This window comes from Sphaerodactylus townsendi, linkage group LG16 (genome assembly GCF_021028975.2).
Source record: "Sphaerodactylus townsendi isolate TG3544 linkage group LG16, MPM_Stown_v2.3, whole genome shotgun sequence".
Classification (NCBI taxonomy): domain Eukaryota; kingdom Metazoa; phylum Chordata; class Lepidosauria; order Squamata; family Sphaerodactylidae; genus Sphaerodactylus; species Sphaerodactylus townsendi.
In genome coordinates, this window is record NC_059440.1 from 12,545,675 (window position 1) to 12,567,476 (window position 21,802).

Here is a 21,802-nt window from a genome sequence, read left to right on the forward strand (position 1 = left end):
ATAATGCTTATTACTAAACCATACTGGTTCTGGCGAAGCCATCTCGATACATTAGGTTTTCCTTAAACTGAAATTAAGGTATATTTGTTAACCCTGCTGGGGTAAATTGTACTCCACCAGAGTACCCCAATGAGTCTGAATAAATCACAATGAGGGTGTGGAGCAATGAGGAGCAGCAGTGGCGTAGGAGGTTAAGAGCTCGTGTATCTAATCTGGAGGAACTGGGTTTGATTCCCCGCTCTGCCGCCTGAGCTGTGGAGGCTTATCTGGGGAATTCAGAATAGCCTGTACACTCCCAACACACGCCAGCTGGGTGACCTTGGGCTAGTCACAACTTCTCGGAGCTCTCTCAGCCCCACCTATTTCACAGGGTGTTTGTTGTGAGGGGGGGAGGGAAAGGAGTTTGTAAGCCCCTTTGAGTCTCCTTGCAGGAGAGAAAGGGGGGATATAAATCCAAACTCCTCCTCCTCTTTTTTCTGTTTCTGTTTCTGTTTCTTCTTCTTCTTCTTCTTCTTCTTCTTCTTCTTCTTCTTCTTCTTCTTCTTCTTCTTCTTCTTCTTCTTCTTCTTCTTCTTCTGTGTTCTGGAATACCTGTGGGATTCCTTCCAGCTCCCTTCGCCCATTAAAAAATATTCACCCAGAAAAAAAAAATTGGCCGAGTCCTCGGGCTGAGCGCCGAGAGAGGCTAGATGCTGTCCAAAGATCTGCTCCGCTGCTGTTTCTTTCAAACAGCCTCAAATCTTCATTTTGTGTCTCTGCCTGGCCAGCCTCCAGCCGTTCTGCCTCTAATTATGGGATGCCACAAAAACAGCTTGTGAACACAGCTCCTTCTTCTGGCCCGATTTCCGTTTTCACAACACTGCCATCCATTTTATTTAATCTCATTGGAAGGGAAAAGGCAAGTCGCGGGGTGTGTGCGGGGAGCCGAAGGGGGGGAGGGAGCAGAAAGCTCCTACTTCCCCTGTCTGTCTGGAAACACTTAATTGGTTTGTAAGCTGGTAAAACAAGGTCTAACATTCTCTTCTGCTCAAATTTAAATTCAGCCTCAAGTTATGTATCCCGGGTGCAGGGGGAAAAAAAGGGGGGCAGCTAATAAATACAGGAAAATGCCTTTAACACATCCTTGACTGCAAATGCATTGCCAATTAAGCTCCCAATTCTCTCTGGTGGTGTTCCACAATGGTTGTGTGCATAGCCAAACACATTGTCATAGAAATGTGTTGGCTGTTGCCTTGGTAACAATGACCATTTCCCAGTGCATGCTGGGAGTGTTTTACACAAGCCATGCGAGGAATTCTGACACTGCGGTCTCAGATTCATAAATTATAAAAAAGGACAGGCTTTGACAGGTCCTGTGAATATTTTTTTCCCAATCATTCTTTAAAAATAACAGCTTGTTTAGCTTCCCCCCCCCCTTTTTTTTGTAATGTGCAAGGGGCATTACAAACTTCAGCTCTAGCATCCCTTCCATTTCCATAACCATTTCCGTTCTTCAGATGAGACTGAGAGGTATTAATTTGTTTGGCACTGCTCAGTGAAACAGTGGCAGTTAGAGCTTCAGGCGATGTGTGCTGAAAACTTTGGCACAAACTTCACTGCTAGGTGGGAGCATCTTGTCCACATTCCTTCGGTTATTCATAACGGGGGCTCCAACCAGCTCTCCAGACAGTGAAAAGGAACCACCCAAAAAAAGGCCATGCTGCAGATCCTGGGAGCAGCATTGAAAAAAAGCAGTGTGGGGTAAGGGCTGTAGCTCCCGATTTGTTCACATCAATACACTCTGGCAAAATTCATCACAAGCATAGTACCATATGCTTAAGATTTATACCTGTGCGATAGACACACAGCGTGGTGTAGTGAGCAGACTCTTATCTAGTGAACCCAGTTTGCTTCCCTGTTCCTCCACAGGAAGCCTGCTGGGTGCCCTTGGGCCAGTCACAGTTATCTCAGAACTCTCTCTGCCCCACCTACCTCACAAGGTGTCAGTTGTGGGGAGAGAAATCCAAACTACTGCTGCTGCTGCTGCTGCTGCTGCTGCTGCTGCTGCTGCTGCTGCTTCTTCTTCTTCTTCTTCTTCTTCTTCTTCTTCTTCTTCTTCTTCTTCTTCTTCTTCTTCTTCTTCTTCTTCTTCTTCTTCTTCTTCTTCTTCTTCTTCTTCTTCTTAATACCTTGCTCTCTCCCACTGAAGCAGTTCCAAATTACTTTTGCCCAGTTCAAGATCTAAACCATCTCATTTACTGGAGAAGCAGCAGTACCTCCTGGGAGTCATAACTCATTAAATCGATCAACTTGTATAAAGCATGGAATCTCTTGTAACTCATGTCTGTGGACTAACTGACATCAGCTTGATTGAATTGACTGCTTTTTGTGCCAATGCAGTCAGTGGTACCTGTTTAATAAATGACTCCAAGAACGGACTGAAAGATTTGTGAGGATCATGGGCAGACACTGAAGGCATGTCGAAGCACTAAGTAGTATGTTTCAACTACTTTTTTTTCCAAATTGCAGTTGTCCCCATTTTTCTATGTGCCTTTCTAAAACTGGAGGCAGAGGCAGACACAGGGCAATGGTGGCGATGAAAAAGTCTTCTCATGAAAACGGTCATAAGCATGAAACAGAAACATCCAAATAGCCCACTGAATAATCAGCTCCCTGCTTGTGACTGATGAGAAGGGCGTAAGCTGAACTGATAGGTTTTCAAACATATCTACTTCAGACTTTCATTTCCATCTCAAAACAAATATGGGACCTGTTGCTATGTTCTTCAGCGGTATGTTTTATGGCAAAACCCTTCCAGTTAGAGCTTAAAGTTGCTTTACAGCAGTTTTGCAGAATGGTTGAAAAAATGTTTCAGACTGTAGCCAGTTACTGCTTTTTATCAATAGCAGACAGGAAGAGAGAAACCCGCCCACCCCAAGCTGTAATAAGAACATTATTTAGTTGTTTGATTGCACCAGCTTACATTTCACCATAGATATTCTAGACAGCACCATCTTGAAGAAAGATCCTCTTCCAGACATGGTGAGCCAGTGTGGTGTAGTGATTAAGAGCAGGTGGATTCTAATCTGGAGAACCGGGTTTGATTCCCCACTCCTCCACCTGAGCGGCAGAGGCTTCTCTGGTGAACCAGATGTGTTTCTGCACTCCTACATTCCTGCTGGGTGACCTTGGGCTAGTCACAGTTCTTTGGAACTCTCTCAGCCCCACCTACCTCGCAAGGTGTCTGTTGTGGGGAGAGGAAAGGAGCTTGCAAACCATCTTGAGTCTCCTTACAGGAGAGAAAGGTGGGGTATAAATCCAAACTCTTCTTCAGACATAGAGGGACCTCAGCGTAATGCAAGTGTTCACGATGCAGAAAAATCTGCTACATGTATGGATCGTACCAGAGTGTAGAGCATTAGAAAACTGTCTGGTCCTTCTGCACATTTGTCAGAAGTAACAGCCAATAGGTTTTACTCCCAGGTCAATCCACAAAGGCATGCCACCTTCATTGTCTGCTTACAGAATGCAGTTTTGATGGTGTAGTATGAATTGTAATGGCCTAAAGTGATGAGCAACGGTGCTGAATGTGGGTGTTTTTGTACTTCTAATTTGGAACCTAACCCACAAAATTATCGTGTGTGTGTGTGTGTGTGTGTGTGTGTGTGTGGTGTGTCTTCAAGCCACAGCTGACTTAACATGAACCTAGCAAAGGGCTTTCAAGGGAAACGAGATGCAGAAAGGGTTTGCATTGCTTTCCTCTGCAGAGTTTTCCTTGGTGGTCTCCCTTCCACACACCGCCCCTGCTTTGCTTCCGAGGTCTGGTGAAATCAAGCTACATCACGCCACCTCCCCTCCCCACAATACTATTACTAACATTCTATTTCTCCTACCAATACAGAGGTGTGCATTTATCTTGCTCTCCCCTTGCTCAAGTCATAAGTAGCTGGGACTCTAATCAGCAAATAAAAGATATTCTTTTGTGCCGCAAAGGGATGGAAGGTTGACTTTATAAATCTTTGGGATTATGCCGTGTTCTGTGGGATATCTTTGGTCTAAACAACTGCGGCCCACAAGAGGATTAGAATGTATCATCCCTCCCTCATCCTCCCCTCCCCAACCTCTGAGCCACAGTGTCAGCAAACAGAATCAAAGTGCAGGAAACCGCTAAAGCCGGAGCATTGATTATCTGTGAGCGCCGCTTCAGCGAGATGGATTGACCCTGCATGTTTGCGTGTGTGCGCCGGAGAGATCAGTCTTTCCCACTGACCAGGACAGCTGTATCCCCAAGGGGATCACCAATCATCCTGCGAGGAACTGCTTCTGTCCTTCAACAGGCAATTAACGTGAGTCCATTACTGCTCCCTGGAGGCCCCCCAGGGAGAGGGGGGGGCTGCAAAAGGCATTGACTGAAAGGTCAGGCCCCTCCTGGGGCCCAGGAAGAAGCTGTGCCTTGTGAAATGGAGTGGAAAGCAGGAGCTATTTATCACCTGCTAGTAATTCAGAGAATTGTGTGTGTGTGTGTGTGGGGGGGGGGATGGTGGGGTGTCCACTGTGTTTGGAAATGCAAGCATGTGGCTGGGCAGCAGCAGCATCTATTATTGGAAGAGGGCGCATTCGGTGAGCAGGGAGGTGGGGACAGAAGTGATAACCAGGTCCCAGCCATCCTGTCATATTTCAATGCTGATGGCAAAGGAGGAGAACATCAGTTGATTAATTCTTGGCCCACTAAGTGTCAGGGAGAAGCCACAGGGGATTTTTTTTTTAAAAAAGGAAGGCATTCCCGGCACATGAGGTTCGCAGCTTGGAGCCAACAGCACGAGCTTAACGGCAATAACTTAGACAAGAAAATGAAAAGGGTACACAGCTCCACGTGCTTGAAAACATTGCCTCGTGGAGGTTCTAAGGACAGGGAGGGTCTGCAAGATCAATGGTAGGGCCCCTTTTGTTTGCCTAGGAGACCGTTCAACAAAACCGCCCGCCGGCCGGAAGCCTCTGCCCTGACATGTCTAAATAAACTGCTAACTTGATTTGGCAGCGTTATTACAGAAACACCGCATGGTAATGACACACGGGTGGCCAGGGGAGGGACGAACTGGGCAGAAGACTCGGTTTGCTGTGGTTTGGAACAGGAAAGGGGATTCTTAATGGGTTCATGGTGTGCATCTGGATAGTCCTGCCATTTGGCACATAGGTTTAGCACAGGCTCATTGTAACCTCAGGTAGCTCAGGACAGGGAGAAGTAACCGAACTACATACTAATAAGAACATAAGAACATAAGAACAAGCCAGCTGGATCAGACCAAAGTCCATCTAGTCCAGCTCTCTGCTACTCGCAGTGGCCCACCAGGTGCCTTTGGGAGCTCACATGTAGGATGTGAACGCAATGGCCTTCTGCGGCTGTTGCTCCCGATCACCTGGTCTGTGGCACTTCTGGGCACTTCTGTTCAGATTCTGGGCACTTCTGTTCAGATTCCTAGAAAGGAAACTCCCTCACTGATTCTGACCAGGGCTTTATTTGTGTGATGGTACTCTCATACTCCAGTACTGAGTACTGGAACCTTTTGGGGGGACTCTTCCAAGTTCTGATCCCTATGTTCTGGACCCACTCCACACAACCAGAGAAAGAGTGAACCCTCAGGAACACCATGATGGGGACACAGGCAGAGGGAGGAGGAAACTGGAGAAACCTTATGAATGAGTGCTGGCATATTATGGTTTTTTTAAAATTATTTTCAAAAAGTACTTCTGGTTAACCTTCAACTTTTATGCTGACTGAGGGAATTAATGTTGGATTTATATCCCCCTTTCTCTCCTGTAGGTGACTCAAAGGGGCCCACCACCACCATTTCCATGGCCTTGAGGATTACAGGTTTTGCTGGGAAAATAACAAAAGCTGATTTTCTCAGGAATTTAAATACCAGCTATGCTGGATGTAGGGATGGGGAATCACATTAAAAAAATAAAGTAGTAAAAAGCATGCTTTGGATATACAGAGGATACCTGTTTCAGTGCCTTATGGCCCCCTTTACAAGACTTCAGGTAGCCAGTGTGGAAAAGTTCTCTGGACAGCTACTGCCTGTCAGAGGAGACAAGAATAAACTGGATGGCCCCATGATCCAACTTCCTATGAGACAGCTTTTTATGCTGTGACTTGGTGCCCCTCCACGAAGATTTCTCAAGTAGCTTGTGTGGTAGGTAGCTGGTCAAAGCGTGATATTGTCTTGAGATGAATGGTTCAGCTGGCTATTTAGTTTTCTTTTTTCTTTTTGGCATGAGCACATTTTGGTTCGGAGTTGCCTTTTTTTTCCTCAAGGACTTTGTAATTTTATTAAGGATTAGAGTCGGCCGCTCTTAACCACTAAACCATGCCGGCTCTCAAAGGAGATGTCCACAACGTGTAAAGCAATCCTTATAAATCTGTGTGTATGTGTGTTATTAAGGCCAACCACTGAGTGTCTCTCTATTGATGCCTTCCCCCCCACATATAGCTGCAATGAATAAGCCGGTATTAACCTTAATGGGATGATATGTCTAAACCTTCCAGATTACCAGTTGCTGATTGATTGAAAAGGCCAGCAGATTATCCGGCATGGATTTAAACAATTTGTTTCTGTGCCATCTGCTGACTCGGCCAGGTCTGTTCATTAGGGTTCTTTCCAAAGGTGAGAAGTTAAATGTTGCTTCCAAAATTAAACTTCGCCATCTGCAAGTGTCAAGAGCACTTTCCCGTGGGTGTACATTTTGGGGCGGAAAGGTAGCAAATGGATCCCACCTGATCTCCATTAGCAAAATGACTGAACTCACATTTTCACAAAATCGGGAGCCTCACGGCTAGAATGTGAACTTTGGCTCCAATCACCAGCGGGTATGAGACGTAATTAGGGTTGCCAAGTATGTGTTGGGGAATTCCTGGAGATTTGTGTTGGATTTTGTGGGTGCCAGCCCCTCAGTCACGAAAGAGTTAACTTGCTATTTGTTTGCATGGAACCAGATCAGTTAAATTCCCTTGTAAGAAATAGGCAGGGAGTTTATAACACTTTGTAGAATGTAAGACTCATTCCGCACATGCAGAATAATGCACTTTCAAACTGCTTTCAGTGCTCTTTGAAGCTGTGCGGAATGGCAAAATCCACTTGCAGTTGTGAAAGTGGTTTGAAAGTGCATTATCCTGCATGTGCGGAATGAGCCTTGGCGTCTCTGGAAGAATTAGTAAAATGCTCATTTGACTGTTGAATATTGATGGAGAAGTGCCTTGTGTCACGTACACAGAAAGGGTGAGCTTTCTGGGTAAAAGTTAGTGCTCTATGTTCCCCCATTCACTTTTACTCCCGATCTCTCTTGCTCTTGGCACAGTGTAGTGAAAATGCAGCTTATTTAGAGAAGTTGTTTATTATGTTCCACCCTAGCCAGTATTATTCAGTAAAGAATCATTTTCTATAAAATCTCACCATGTGCTGGTTCTGTTTGGTTTGGTTACATTACTCTGCTAAATATGAAATTTGGTTATGGATGGATCCCACCTGATCTCAAAACCCCTACAATTTAGAGGTGGATGCTGGGGAAGGCAGTGTTTGGAGAGGGGAGAGGCTTCAGGGTCATGGAATCCACCCTCCAAAGCAGCTGTTTTCTCATGGGAAACAGATCTCTCTAGTCCGGAGATTAGTGGCAATTCTAGGGCATGTCCAGGCTTCACCTGAAAGCTGACAACCATGGACACAATCCATTGGAAAACATCAGGATTAACGCACGCTAGAATTCTCATCCCTTTTATGCTCGAGAGCCAGCGTGGTGTAGTGGTTAAGAGCAGGTGCACTCTAATCTGGGGAACCAGGTTTGATTCCCCGCTCTGTCACTTGAGCTGTGGAGGCTTATCTGGGGAACTAGATTAGCCTGTGCACTCCAACACATGCCAGCTGGGTGACCTTGGGCTAGTCACAGCTCTTCGGAGCTCTCTCAGCTCCACCTACCTCACAGGGTGTTTGTTGTGAGGGGGGGAAGGGAAAGGAGATTGTTAAACCCCTTACAGGAGAGAAAGGGAAGGGATATAAATTCAATCTCCTCCTCCCCCTTTTCCTCTTCTTCTTTGAAATGTTCCATCCATTAAAACATCCACCCAGAAGAGGACACAATAGAGGCAACTGCTCATAAGTCATGTTTTTCACTGTCCACAGTAGTTATGACAACCCAGGTTTCATATCGTCATTGGGCTACTGGTTATAAGGGCTACCGATGAACACCCAAAAAACGCAAATTAATAAAACACTTAGAAAGAGTTCATTTTTAGCTGAGTATCCTAAATGGGCTCTCAGTGTCTAAGGAGATTCTACACATCTAGTTTTGAACATTAACGGAGGTGCATGCATCACTAGAGGCCATTTTTAAAGGTCTCAAGAATTTCATGCAATCCCTGAAAAACTGGAGGTGTGTGGGACAAGTTGTAATCCCTGAGTTTATCTGACCAAGTTCTGGGAAACCTTTGAGTGCAGTAGCCACTGACAGGGGGAAGGCCCATGTCTCAGCAGACCCCACCTTGTGGAACGAGCTCCCTCAGGAGGAGAGGGGTACCACTGTGCTGCCAAACATTGTAGACAACTCTGTAAGGTTGTTTTATTTGCAAAAAGATTTTAATGGAGTTTCAGCTGCAGGGAAGAGACAGTAAATGGGCTTCCCCTCTATTCTGTATATTTAAAATTGTAAGAGGCCCTGAGCCACATGGAAAGGGTAGATTGTAAATACAACAATAAATAAAGGCCAGGGTATTATTACTGGCCCAATCTGAAATATGTAGTTTTTAGGAAGATGAGGCATACAGTATGATTAGAGATAACTGGTAAATTTTTACATTTAAAATTTTGTATCTATATTTGTATTCATTTTTAATATTTCATATTTATGAAGGCTGGAAACTGCCCTGAACCCAGAAGGGGAAGAGTGGTATAAAAATAGAAGGAAGGAAGGAAGGAAGGAAGGAAGGAAGGAAGGAAGGAAGGAAGGAAGGAAGGAAGGAAGGAAGGAAGGAAGGAAGGAAGGAAGGAAGGAAGGAAGGAAGGAAGGAAGGAAGGAAGGAAGGAAGGAAGGAAGGAAGGAAGGATGGAAGGAAGGAAGGAAGGATGGAAGGAAGGAAGGAAGGAAGGAAGGAAGGAAGAATGGATGGAAGGAAGGAAGGAAGGAAGGAAGGAAGGAAGGAAGGAAGGAAGGAAGGAAGGAAGAATGGAAGAATGGGTGGATGGATGGATGGATGGATGGAAGGAAGGAAGGAAGGAAGGAAGGAAGGAAGGAAGGAAGGAAGGAAGGAAGGACGGACGGACGGACGGACGGACGGACGGACGGACGGAAGGAAGGAAGGAAGGAAGGAAGGAAGGAAGGAAGGAAGGAAGGAAGGAAGGAAGGAAGGAAGGAAGGAAGGAAGGAAGGAAGGAGGTTAGTGTCCAAGAGACAGGGTAATGCAGACTCTCACTTGCAACAAACCAGCTCCAAATGATTCAAGGCAAAGAAAGCAGGAGCCAGTGAAACCACTCCTTTCTCAAGGAGCTAATGATTCCTAGATTGCTTTTGATCAGCCCGTTTAATAGGGGGAAAAAGCAAAGAGAACATTTGCATGCAACCGACTGATCAACTGTTAACTAAGAATTACTTAATTGCCTTAATGGTTTAATTTTATTTGTCGCTAATCTGATTAGTAAGGGAGAACTGGAGGGTGGGTGGGTGGCTGCAGGAGATCTCTCCTGTTCAATGACATTAGAGAAATCACTGTTGATTGGCTGAGGCAACGTAGTGGCAACAGCAGAGACTGTTGGCTATTTTCTATTTCCTCCAATGCTATCTCCCCCGCCCCCCCCCCCCCACACACTCCATTGTGTAAGACTGCCTGCTCCTTCCGAGCATGTCCCTTAAACACAAGGCTCTAATAACATGCATTAATTTCTGTCCCAGATAAGGTGAGTCCTGCCGATTCTCGCCGAGTAATTTAATAGGGCCTCGGATCTAATTTAATAGATCCTTTATGTCTCTGTCAGAGACAGTTAACATTGATTGGTACAATGCCTTATAGAACTCAGTAAATACATTAATCTCTTGGGAACTTGTGACAACAATTCTGTTAGCTGTGCGGGAGAACTGAGCAAGGCCAGCTGAGCTAAAGGGATAAGGGGAGGGAAAGACGCAGAACGCTCTAAATCTGGAAACAGAACAATCCAGGTTTTGTTTTTTGTTTTTAGTGGGGAGGGCAAAACTCAGGGATAAAAGGGAAGGAAACTATTGGGTTTTAGAACATCACAACCTCTGCGCTTCAATAAGAAAAAACATACCCCAGGAAATTCCAGAGGAAAACTTAGAATATGCAAACAAATAACAAACAAAAGCTTATACCAAATCTAGAACTTTGTTGATCTTAGAGGTGCTATTGGACTTCCCCCCCCCCCCTGCTGATTCAGACCAACACAGCTACCCACTTGAACAAAAATATCTATTCATTTTTAGCTTTGTCTTTCAGCCTAGCTCATTGCTAAGTCCCTGTGATGGAACGGCAACAGGTTAACGACTGTAAAAATAAGACAGTTTCTTGCTGAATCACAAAGCTCTTTTAAAACAGTGCTTACTGAGAACAATCTCTTGCCATGCTCCATAATCAGCCAGCATTTTTGCTGAATGTCCCCTTCTGCTCAGGGGTGGGATTTGAACTCAAAAAGAACATAGGCCCACATAAGGGGCCAAATGTTCCCAGGCAGCAGCCATTTAGATATGTGGGGGCGGAAAATCGCCCACACACCCCTCCTCCTCCCCCCCAGGGTCCATATACTGACTTCAAGACCTCTTTTGCAAAAAAATTGTTTGGTCGTGGTGGGGGAGGGCAGCTGCCCATACGGGAGGGCGGAAAACTCAGATTTTGCACCGGGCTACATTTTTCCTATATATGTCTCTGCCTACATAGATGGTATGAATAGGGTTGCCAACCATAGGTGAAAACTGCTGGCAGAAATTAGAGGGTGAGGTACCAGCATTGTGCTGATGAATATTCTCCCCCCCCCCCTTCCAATTGCACATGTTGTTTTATAAAGGGCCAGCAGAAAATGCAGGGCAATTTCTAGGAATGTTCCCACTTTAACAGGACACTTAGCCTCCAGGTGTGAAGTCTGGGGACCCCCCAGAATTGCAGCTCATCTCCAGCCTACAAAAGACTGATTTCCCAAGAGAAAATGAATGCTTCGGAGGGTGGACTCTGTAGCATTGTACCCCACTAAGGAATCTGTGCTCCCCAAGAAACCCAAAGAAATCTCCTGGGCTGTTGGGTGTCCCACCTCCTTACAGGAGAGGGTGGGTTATAAATATAAATAAATAAATAAATAATAAGGATTTCTATCTTTCCTTCAACTGCACCAAATGAATCGAATTTACTCGAATCAAAGTAAGTTTTACCTTCTGCAATTTACTTCTTCTTTTTTACCGCACTTGGGACTGGGCAAACTCTTCTATATTAACCAAATATACCAAACAGTAAGGTCTCCCTTCCTCTCTAGTTCATTCTACAATCATCCTCTTAGGAGCACAGAATGACATACCGTATATACTCGCGTATAAGTCAACTTTTTCAGCACATTTTTTGTGCCGAAAAAGCCGTCCTCGACTTATATGTGAGCCACCCACTGTGCCCGCCACCGCCTGGTGTCCCCCTCACTCACTCACTCATCATTTTTTTCTTTTCCCGGCTAGCTCTGAGGCCTGGCTTCAGGGAAGCTGCCGCTGGGGCAGGGTGTCTCTAGGATTTTCTTAAAAGGGCAATGCTCCAAAGATTGCTTAAGCAATCTGCTTTGGAGATCCGGGAGGTGGCGGCAGGGGGGGGGGAGCGATCCGGTGGGTAGCAGGCACCCTGGCTCTTCCCTGCCCCCACCTGCTGTGGAGTTTCCTTGCTTGCAAGCAAGGAAATCCCAAAAGCAGGTGAATGCTCTGCAAGGAAACATCAGAGCAGCCAAGGGCTGCTTATACACAAGTTTTCCCAGTTTTTGGTGGAAAAATTAGGTGCCTCGACTTATACACGGGTCGACTTATACACGAGTATATACGGTATATAGTTCTCCCTTCTACTTTTTATTCTTATACCAACCTTGTGACCGACTTACGGTCACCCTGCAAATTTCATGGCAGAGTCGGGATTTGAACCCTTGGGTCTCCCACCTCCCCGTCCAACATCATAACCTCTCTGGTCAAAGGCTACAAGGCCCGAGGAGGTCACAACTGCACTCCCATTACACTATAATTCTGTTATGCCTCCCGCTTTGAAAATCAGGCTGTCAACGAAACTCTGACACTGGGAAGAAAAGCTGAAAACTATCCAAGCTGGGAGATCATGTTATTTTGGATGCAAAGCAGAGGCTTATCTGTCTTACCGCTGCAGCACCAGAGAAAATCAATTTTGACACGAAACTGCCACTTTACAAGCAAATAACTATACTTTCCAATAACCTAATCTGTGCAGAGCCTACTGAAAATTCCCCAAAGAACTAGTAGTTAAAACCTCCATTAAATCAAAGGCTTTAATATGGGAAGGGAAAAAGAGGATGCCGTTTGACTTGGGAATGTAATGGACTCAGTGGGGAAATAAATACATTGTTTTATGTGTACAGTTACAGAATTTGAGAACACAGCCTCTGTTTCAAGGGGAATTCTCTTGGTGCAAAACTTCCTCCTAAACAGATGTGATTTTTGCTTATTCAAAAACATTTAGGTAACAATTATGGCATAATAAATTATAATTGCTGTCCTCCTCACCCTCAGTGAATCTATGACTTTGCACACAAACAGAGAGGAAAAGGCACTGACGGGATTGCATAAATCTTATTTATGGGTAGGTTTTAAAGCTCTGGTGCAATATCATCATTTTTTCCTTTTCTGTTTTAAAGACCATTTTGTGCAGCATAAACTATGCATTTAAACTGACCTACTTAAAAATGGAAAGAAGGCTTGAATCTTTAGCAGACGCCGTTTGGCTGTTGATCCACCATTCCTCGAGTTCCAGCCAAAGAACAGGTGATGTTCTATGTGAGCTTGTCTAACTAGAAGAAAGATAATGTTCCCACTTTTGTTTCTTTTTGTGAGACAAACATCTCTCTTCATCGGAATGTCTGAATTTAAAGGTATTCGCTCATTGCCATCTTATTCTTCCTCCAGACAACTCCAGGTGGCGTATGGTTCTCCCTTCTCCCATCATCTATAGAAAATGGTGCCTGGGGCAAGTTCTCAAACTCCACCCCCCCAACCTCTTCCCCCTTAACAGCTCTCTGTATATGCTCAAGGGCCCATGCTCACGTCACACACAGCTGCTGCAGTCCTGACAGGGCAAAGGAGTCCAAAAAGGGATTGAGGATCCCTTCCCACTCTTTCCCCTTCATTCTCTTCAAAGACACCCAAGACACCTGCCTGCTTGCTCTCCTGCCTGCAGGGTGGGGTGAGCGGCCGGTGCCAGGAGGCCAGGACAGGCTCTCGGGAGCACCAGGTCTGCATCCTGGGCATCCAGCCTCCACTGCTCTCCGGCTGCCCATGATTTTTTTTCCAGGGCAGAAAAGTCACCCTTGAGCCCATGTCTCCTCAGAGTAAGTACCTCTGGTTGCACCTCTGAGCACAGAGTGGCAAGCTGAGTGGCCACTGGTTGCCCTGGCCTGACTTCCCTCCTTTCCGGGTACAAAGTGGGCATACTTTTCAATTATATTTGTGAGCTAATGTCAGCATTACAAGTGGGAATCCACAAGGATTTCTGGGGGAAGGGCAGAATCTTATTCCCCCATCCCCTCTAGTTCCTCTTTCACTTTCCTGAAAGCGTCCACAGTCTTTCCCTCTTCCTTCCTTCCTTCCTTCCTTCCTTCCTTCCTTCCTTCCTTCCTTCCTTCCTTCCTTCCTTCCTTCCTTCCTTCCTTCCTTCCTTCCTTCCTTCCTTCCTTCCTTCCTTCCTTCCTTCCTTCCTTCCTTCCTTCCTTCCTCTGCTTCTCTGACTTCATCTTTCCTTCCTCCTGCACCCCCCCCCCAGCAGCCCCTACCTAGGAATACTATGGCCCAATTTTGTGATGCTGGCACTGAGTCCATATCACTTGCATGGGAGGGCACCTTCCAGAACAGTGGTGGCAAACCTATGGCACTCCAGATGTTCATGGACTACAATTCTCATCACCCCCTGCCAGCATGGCAACCACAGCTACTCATGCAGTGTGCCTTATGCAACTTTTTCTTCTTCTGGAATTCTGTCTCATGAAGAGAGCCCTGGGGGTTAAAAGGGCATTGTTTTATTGATTTGGCCATCTGGCACTCTGCCTAATGTTTTATGAAAAATCTCAAAGGCCAGAGCAATTGTCCAAGATGTTCTTCTTTCTCTTGTGAAGGCAACCTACTTGGTTTGAGCCTGGGGCCAGAGCACATAGCCCTGAAAAATCAGGACTCAAAGTTAAGGGCGTAACCAGTGCTCTGAATATCCCTACCCACAATTCAGCAGCTGGAATCTGCAGCCACTTCATGGGACGTTTCTGCAATGGGGGAAGATATGACAGATACACAGAGGTAGGTTTGGACACTGCTGGATAGTACTTGTTGAGTGGCCATTAATGATTGGTGAAATCACCGTCTCACAAGAATGGAAATGCATAGGTGTGTGTTAACTGTTAACAGAGATAAATTTTTCTCTTTCTCACAATACTAGAACCAGGGGGCATCCATTGAATATGCTGGGGGGAAGAATTAGGACTAATAAAAGGAAACATTTGTTCACACAACGCATGATTGGTGTTTGGAATCTGCTGCCACAGGAGGTGGGGATGGCCACTAACCTGGATAGCTTTAAAAGGGGCTTGGACAGATTGATGAAGTCGATCTATGGCTCCCAATCTTGATCCTCCTTGATGTGAGATTGCAAATGCCTTAGCAGACCAGGTGCTCAGGAGCAGCAGCAGCAGCGGCAGCAGCAGGCCATTGCTTTCACATCCTGCATGTGAGCTCCCAAAGGTATCTGGTGGGCCACTGCGAGTAGCAGAGTGCTGGACTAGATGGACTCTGGTCTGATCTTTCTTACGTTCTCATGTAAGTGCTGGCAAGTCATTCATGGTGACCCTATGAATCAAAGTCCTACAAAATACCCCATTGTTAACAGTCTTGCTCAGGTCTTGCATAGTGAGGGCTGCAGCTTCTTTGATAGAGGGGCAGCCCCATGCTGGCACAATGAGGGAAATGGCTGGGAGGAAGCTGGCTAACGTTGGGTCCTCCCCCGGCCTTGTCCCCGGCCTGCCCCCCACAACAGTGGTGCAGAGACATGGGCACCACATCCGGTGCCGCATCCCACTGCCAGGGAAGACCATGGTGGCTGACTGGCAGTGGATTCACCCCTCCACTGGGCAAGTGCCCCAGGAAGAGCAAAATCTGTCAGTGGGGCCCCGCATCACTCCCACTAGAGGATTTGTTCCCCCCACCCTTTGAATGGGGCTGCCAGTCAGTAAGTCAACCTTTATTGACACAAGCACCACACTTTGAAGATATAGTAATATTTAAAAAAAACTAATAAAAGTTTTCTATCCTATAGTCTTGGACCTTTGTGGTGATAAGGAGAGGGGGGGAAAGAGCAAAAGGATATCCATTTTTCAGAGAGTTTGAAAAGAAAGTTTGGATTTATATCCCCCTTTCTCTCCTGTAGGAGACTCTAAGGGGCTTACAATCTCCTTGCCCTTCCCCCCCCTCACAACGAACACCCTGTGAGGTAGGTGAGGCTGAGAGAGCTCAGAAGAACTGTGACTAGCCCAAGGTCACCCAGCTGGCATGTGTGGGAGTGCACAGGCTAATCTGAATTCCCCAGATAAGCCTCCACAGCTCAGGCAGCAGAGCGGGGAATCAAACCCGGTTCCTCCAGATTAGATACACAAGCTCTTAACCTCCTACGCCACTGCTGCTTCAGCAGGGAGCCCTCTCAGTTCATTAAGGAAAGTACTGATCTGGCTGTGATATCTGTCACTCCACTGTGAGTTGATCTGGTTGGGTAGGCCGGTGTCCCCTTTATAAAGTCAAACTCTCTCATGTTGGATCAAATGGAAACTGCACCTCCATGGAAAATCCATGTGTTGCCCTGTTCACAATATGGTAGTTGTGTGGTGCAGGTTTCCAAAACGCACAGCAGCCAGAATATCTACTCTGTGCAAACGGAATGGTCCCAGAGGGCAACATCTGTCCATTAATTTTAATGCGATTTACATTTATTGTTTAAATATCTCTATCCTTTGCTCATTGTGAAGTATGACCAAGGTGGCCGATTTGCACAATTGGCCTGTTACATAAAAAAAGGCCACGGAACTGTGACATTTTTGCAGCTGAGGAGTTACGTGCACATACTCATGTGTGCACATTGTACCTTACACTGTGCATTTTGTGGGAGGAAATGGCTGCCTCGTTGCACTGGGAATGCCTCCTCTCCAGTAGGAATTTCCCCCATAAGACATTCCTAGAATCATAGAATCATGGAGTTGGAAGAGACCCCAAGGGCCATTCAAATCCAACCCCCTGCAATGCAGGAACACACAATCAGAGCACTCCTGACAGATGACCATCCAGCTTCTCTTAAAAAACCTCCAAAGAAGGAGACTCTGAGATAGTTCATTCCACTGTCGAACAGCCCTTACTGTCAGGAAGTTTTTCCTGATGTTTAGGTGGAATCTCTTTTCCTTCCCCTTGAACCCATTACTTCTGGTCCTAGTCTCTGGAGCAGCAGAAAACAAGCTTGCTCCCTCACCAACATAAGAACATAAGAACATAAGAACTAGCCTGCTGGATCAGACCAGAGTCCATCTAGTCCAGCACTCTGCTACTCGCAGTGGCCCACCAGGTGCCTATGGGAGCTCACGTGCAGGATGTGAAAGCAATGGCCTTCTGCTGCTGCTGCTCCTGAGCACCTGGTCTGCTAAGGCATTTGCAATCAAGGAGGATCAAGATTGGTAGCCATAGATCGACTTCTCCTCCATCAATCTGTCCAAGCCCTTTTAAAGCTATCCAGGTTAGTGGCCATCACCACCTCCTGTGGCAGCATATTCCAAACACCAATCACCCGTTGTGTGAAGAAGTGTTTCCTTTTATTAGTCCTAAATAAACACCCCTTCAAATATCAAAACATTTAGATATTTGACATCCCTTCAAACATCCAAACATGGCTATCATGTCACCTTTTAACCTTCTCTTCACCAAACTAAGCATACCTATCTGAGTTGTCCCCATTGAAGAACATGACTCAAGGCGTGTTCTTTTTGCCCGTTTTCTGTGGACATCCCAAGCAATTTGGGGTTAGTACTGAAAGGACAACTGGATACATATCACCAATATTGTGATATATTCTCGTTACAGAACTACTCTGGAATAATAGATGGTAACTCGTGTGGGTTCCATAAACAATGTATATCCAAATCAGCATTGTGAACAAAAGTGCAGAGGCTCCCCAGCAGAACGTATGAGAAATAACAAGGGATCTAACAAGCAGGCAACTCTTCCAGCCCTATGGCGCAGATACAATATTTCTAAATCCAGAATTGCATGGATTGTAACACGGATTCTGAGACACCCAACAGAAACGTTCCAATCCGTGGTTCCCGTGCAGCATCCCTGCTTCATGTTTCTCCTGACGCCCTCCTTGCCGTGCTCAGGTGCCTCGCTTTGTTCTTTGGCCCCCCGTGTTCTGAAGCGTCAGCATCCTCCCTTCTTCTGTGGACGGTGAGGTGTGCCCTGTGGGCGTCTCTCTAAATCATCCGTGATGGATTGTGCGCACCTTAAATGAGTCCGCTCCATTTGCACAATTGCCCTATTAATTTCCTCCTCATTGATTTACACCACTTTCTGCAGAAAGCCATCCCCCAGGCCCCAGTTTTCGACGTGCTCGTAAGAAATTCTGGTCTCTGTTTCCTCCCTCCCAGTCATATCGCCCCACCATTTGTCTTCATTCATCCTTCCCTTGTCTTCCCTCTCCCTTCCCCTCCCACTGCTCCATCTTCCTTCTGTTCGTTTCCCGTCCCTCTCCTCTCCTCTCCTCCCTCCCCTCTTTGCTTTAGCACAGCTAATAAATCTATTGCAAAAAGGATCTGCTCTCCAAAGGTAAGGGTTTCAAGGCAATGTTATATCACCACGGAAATTCAAGAGCCTTCAGGCAGAGGCAATGACAACATATGAAGATGGAGAAAACAGTTTTGGGTTTATATCCTGCCTCTCTCTCCTGTAAGGAGCCTGGCTTACGAATTCCTTTCCCCTTCCTCCCCCCATAACAGACACTCTGTAAAGTAGGTGGAGCTGAGTGAGTTCTGAGAGAACTTTGACTAGCCCAAGGACACTTAGCAGGCTTCATGTATAGGAGTGGGGAAACAAATCCAGCTCACCAGATAAGAGTCCGCCGCTCATGTGGAGGAGTGGGGAATCAAGTCCGGTTCTCCAGATTGCAGTCCACCTGTTCTTAACCACTACACCACGCTGCCAACAAAACCAGAAGCCTGAGCCTTGAGGGTGTAATTACAGTGGCTGAGACGACACGCCATTGTGATGTACTGCTTGAAGTGTTGGAGCAAGATCTGGAAGGCCCAGGTTCAAATCCCCTGTCTGGTGTGAAGCTCACCAGGTGACCCTCAGCCAGTCATGATCTCTTAGCATAATTTACTTAACAAGATTTCATAGCAGGGACAGAGTGAGGGGAAACTGCACCCAGTGCACGCATGCATCCTGCTTCCCTCCAAGCCCCCATCTGCCCCCGGAACATCCCACCCCTGCCCTGCCCCCACAGGAGCGTGCACCCGGTGCGTCACGTACCCCCTCGGCTGCCCACTTGGCGCTACGCCTCTGTTTCATAGGTATACAATGGCAGAGGAAAGAATGAAGCAAGCTGCCCTGATCTCCTTGAATAAAGCGTGGGATACAAATGTACTAAATGAACATAAAAATAACTGGTGGCAGCAACCACAGAACTACATTAAAGAAAATAGTAGCACAGCAATCCCAAAACTTGCTTTGCTAACAAAATAATACCATGGCGACAAACTTACAGAAGGAATACGGAAGATTGACAAAGTGAACAAAAGTTCTCACTTTGGTCTCCAAATATCACTTCTGTGTCATTTGCCCTTTTTAAAGGCTTAATAAGGCAGTTCGGCAAGTAACAAGTCACACGTTATTACCCTCAGATATTTCACCTGCATGCTGTCTGCGCTGCATAATTACAGGCTCCATGTGGTTGCTATGGAAGGAATGTGATGATTCTGGAAAGATGCATCTTTTTGTCTAGTGAGGAGAGCAGACAGGTGTATGTGTGTAAAGTGCTTTCAAGTGTCAGCCGCCATATGGTGACCCCAGCAAGGGGGTTTCAAGGCAAATGATAAACAAAGGCTGTTTGCCATTGCCTTCCTCTGCAGGATTCTCCTTTGGAGGTCTTCCTTCCAAGTACCAACCCCACTTAGCTTCTGACATCTGATGAGATCTGGCAATACCCATACTGCCTTCTGTCTCAAGAACAGACCACCTTTACCTAAGATTATGAAGTACAAGAAGCTGACCTTATCCAGGTACATGACAGAACAGATGCTTTTCTGTGAACTGTTTGCTCATACTGAGAAGAAACATATCCTTTCAAGTACTTGAAAGACAACCTTCGTAACACACAAATAGAAGAAGTCACAGTACAGAATGGTCTGGACCTCGCCAGCCACAATAGCTATGAGGTTGAAGAATCCCTCAAAGGAGTAGTGCCAGATCCAGTTGACAAGGCACAAGGTACAATACAGCCCCAAAAGGAAAAGGTAATGGGTGGCGATGGTCTCTGCTTCCCCAGTTTTACTGATCTTGAAAAGCTGAGGGAAGATAACAACCTACTCCAGGTAGATGGAAACGGTCCACAAGATGTCTAGAGGAGAGAAACTATGATTGATGAGGAATGACAACCCACCAACTGGAACCACAAGAATCTCCACCCTGAACGTATTGTGGTTGCCACCATAGGTAGCCTTAAATTTCACGTAGATCAGGTAGACTGTGGCATATGAGCAAGCAATGTAGATAAGCTTCATAAAAGTGTTATAGAATGAAGTGAATGAAGTGAAGAGATCCAGGTAATGAGTTGTGAAAACCAGTGCAAAGAGCCACGAGCTGGTCTTCCAGATCTTGAGAAGCAGAATGATGATGGCCGCCAAGTGGCAGAAGATGGCTGCCTGGTGAGGCAGCAGATGTTCAAGGCAGCAGTGAAGGAGGACTAGGGAGAAGTAGCACTGGGGAGCCAACCAAAGATGGCACTGAGCTACATGGTCCAAGACCAGGTTTTAGAATGCGCCGGGTTTGAACAGTTTAGTGTGATGCACCTTATACCATCTCTGGCACTGCCTTATCTTCCATCTCTGTTGCTGGCATCGCTGGTCCCCTCCCGGCCTTAAGATCGGAAGCTACTGATCGATTACCACTGTTATTAATGATGATATTAATAGTTATAAGTTTTATGATAATGCTGCTAGTGTGTTTTAAGGGATTATTGTTCATGATTTGTATTTTATTGTGTATTGATTGCTTATTGTACACTGCCCAGAGCCCTTTGGGGATTGGGTGGTCTATGAAATGCAATAAACCACCACTACCGCCGCCGCCGCCGCCGCCACTACCGCCGCCTGGGCTTTTTCAGTGGTGGCTCCTCTCCTTTGCAATATTCTCCCTGCCCCTCGAGGCTTGCTTGCTACATATTTTCCTTTCCTTTGAGGCACCATTTCTTTTTACTCAGGCTTTTAACTAAAGCATCTTATCTTTTTAAGCAGCTTTATGGCCGGCTGTTATGCTGGGGACTGTTTTGTGGTGGAAAGTGCAGTTATATCACAGCAACCGTGTAGGGTTTTCTAGGCAAACGACTAAGAGGGATGGTCTGCCATTGCCTGCCTTCACATATCCACACTGGACTTCCTTGGTGGTCTTCCATCCAAGTACAAGGCAGGGCCAAGCCTACTTTGCTTCCAAGATCTAAAAGATTGGGCTAGATTGGGTTAGCTATAACTAGCTGGGACTGTTTTGTCAATATTATCCGAGACTGTTCTGTTTGTTTTATGTGCATTTATGCCCTCCCTTGTTTCTATTGACCCCTTCTGGTATAATTTAATTTTATTAACTTGGCTTGTTTTAGTGACTTGGGTTTTTTTATTGGGCATGACAAGTTTTTATAGATATGCAATGTTTTCACCGACTTTTTTATTTGACTTGGTCAGTTTTGTTTCATTGTTTTAGCTATGAGTCACCTCCAGCAGTCTTGACAGGTAGAATACAACTTTCCAGATAAATAAATGAATCCCACCTCCCATTTACCACAGCAACCAATCAGATGCTCAGGAAGCCTGCAAGTGGAACCCACAAACCACACCTGTCCCATTAACACCTGTCCCAGAATCTGGAAGTTCTGTCATGACTAACTGATTGATAAGATAAAACAGCAGCTATCATCATGGAATTATCCATACTTGCCCTTGTATAAGCTACTAGGTTACCATTAGGGTTGTCCACATAATAGAATATGCCCATATTCAGAGAACCAGACCCAGGTTTTTCTTCTGATTGAGGGCCAATATTCCCAAGGATCTAGTTATAGTGAAAGTAGGTTTATCTTTTGAGCTTTGCTAATTTATTCAATAGTTTTATTGTCATGTCAAATGATACAAAAAGGATATTCTCTTTTTTGGTCATTCAATGCATTTTTTCATCTCCAGCTGTCATCAATGAGGCCATGAGAAGGATGACAGGAGGAAGCCAGGGACCCTTCTATTACGCTTGGGACACGTTTCAAAGTCCCGCTTCCAATTTCTACCAGAGA

General features: G+C 45.8%; 2 protein-coding genes across 8 annotated transcripts in view; both read right to left on the reverse strand.

Annotated features, from left to right (window-relative positions):
• AUTS2 (activator of transcription and developmental regulator AUTS2) overlaps positions 1–21,802 on the reverse strand; it is an 821,199-nt gene that overhangs the window by 356,885 nt on the left and 442,512 nt on the right. The gene's annotated exons all lie outside the window — the stretch shown is intronic.
• Positions 1,550–20,367, reverse strand: LOC125445903 (ER lumen protein-retaining receptor 2-like). Its single transcript, XM_048519336.1, is given in 5 exon segments — positions 1,550–1,708; positions 12,099–12,105; positions 13,236–13,252; positions 19,614–20,228; positions 20,326–20,367. Coding segments are annotated over 5 exon segments (840 nt in total).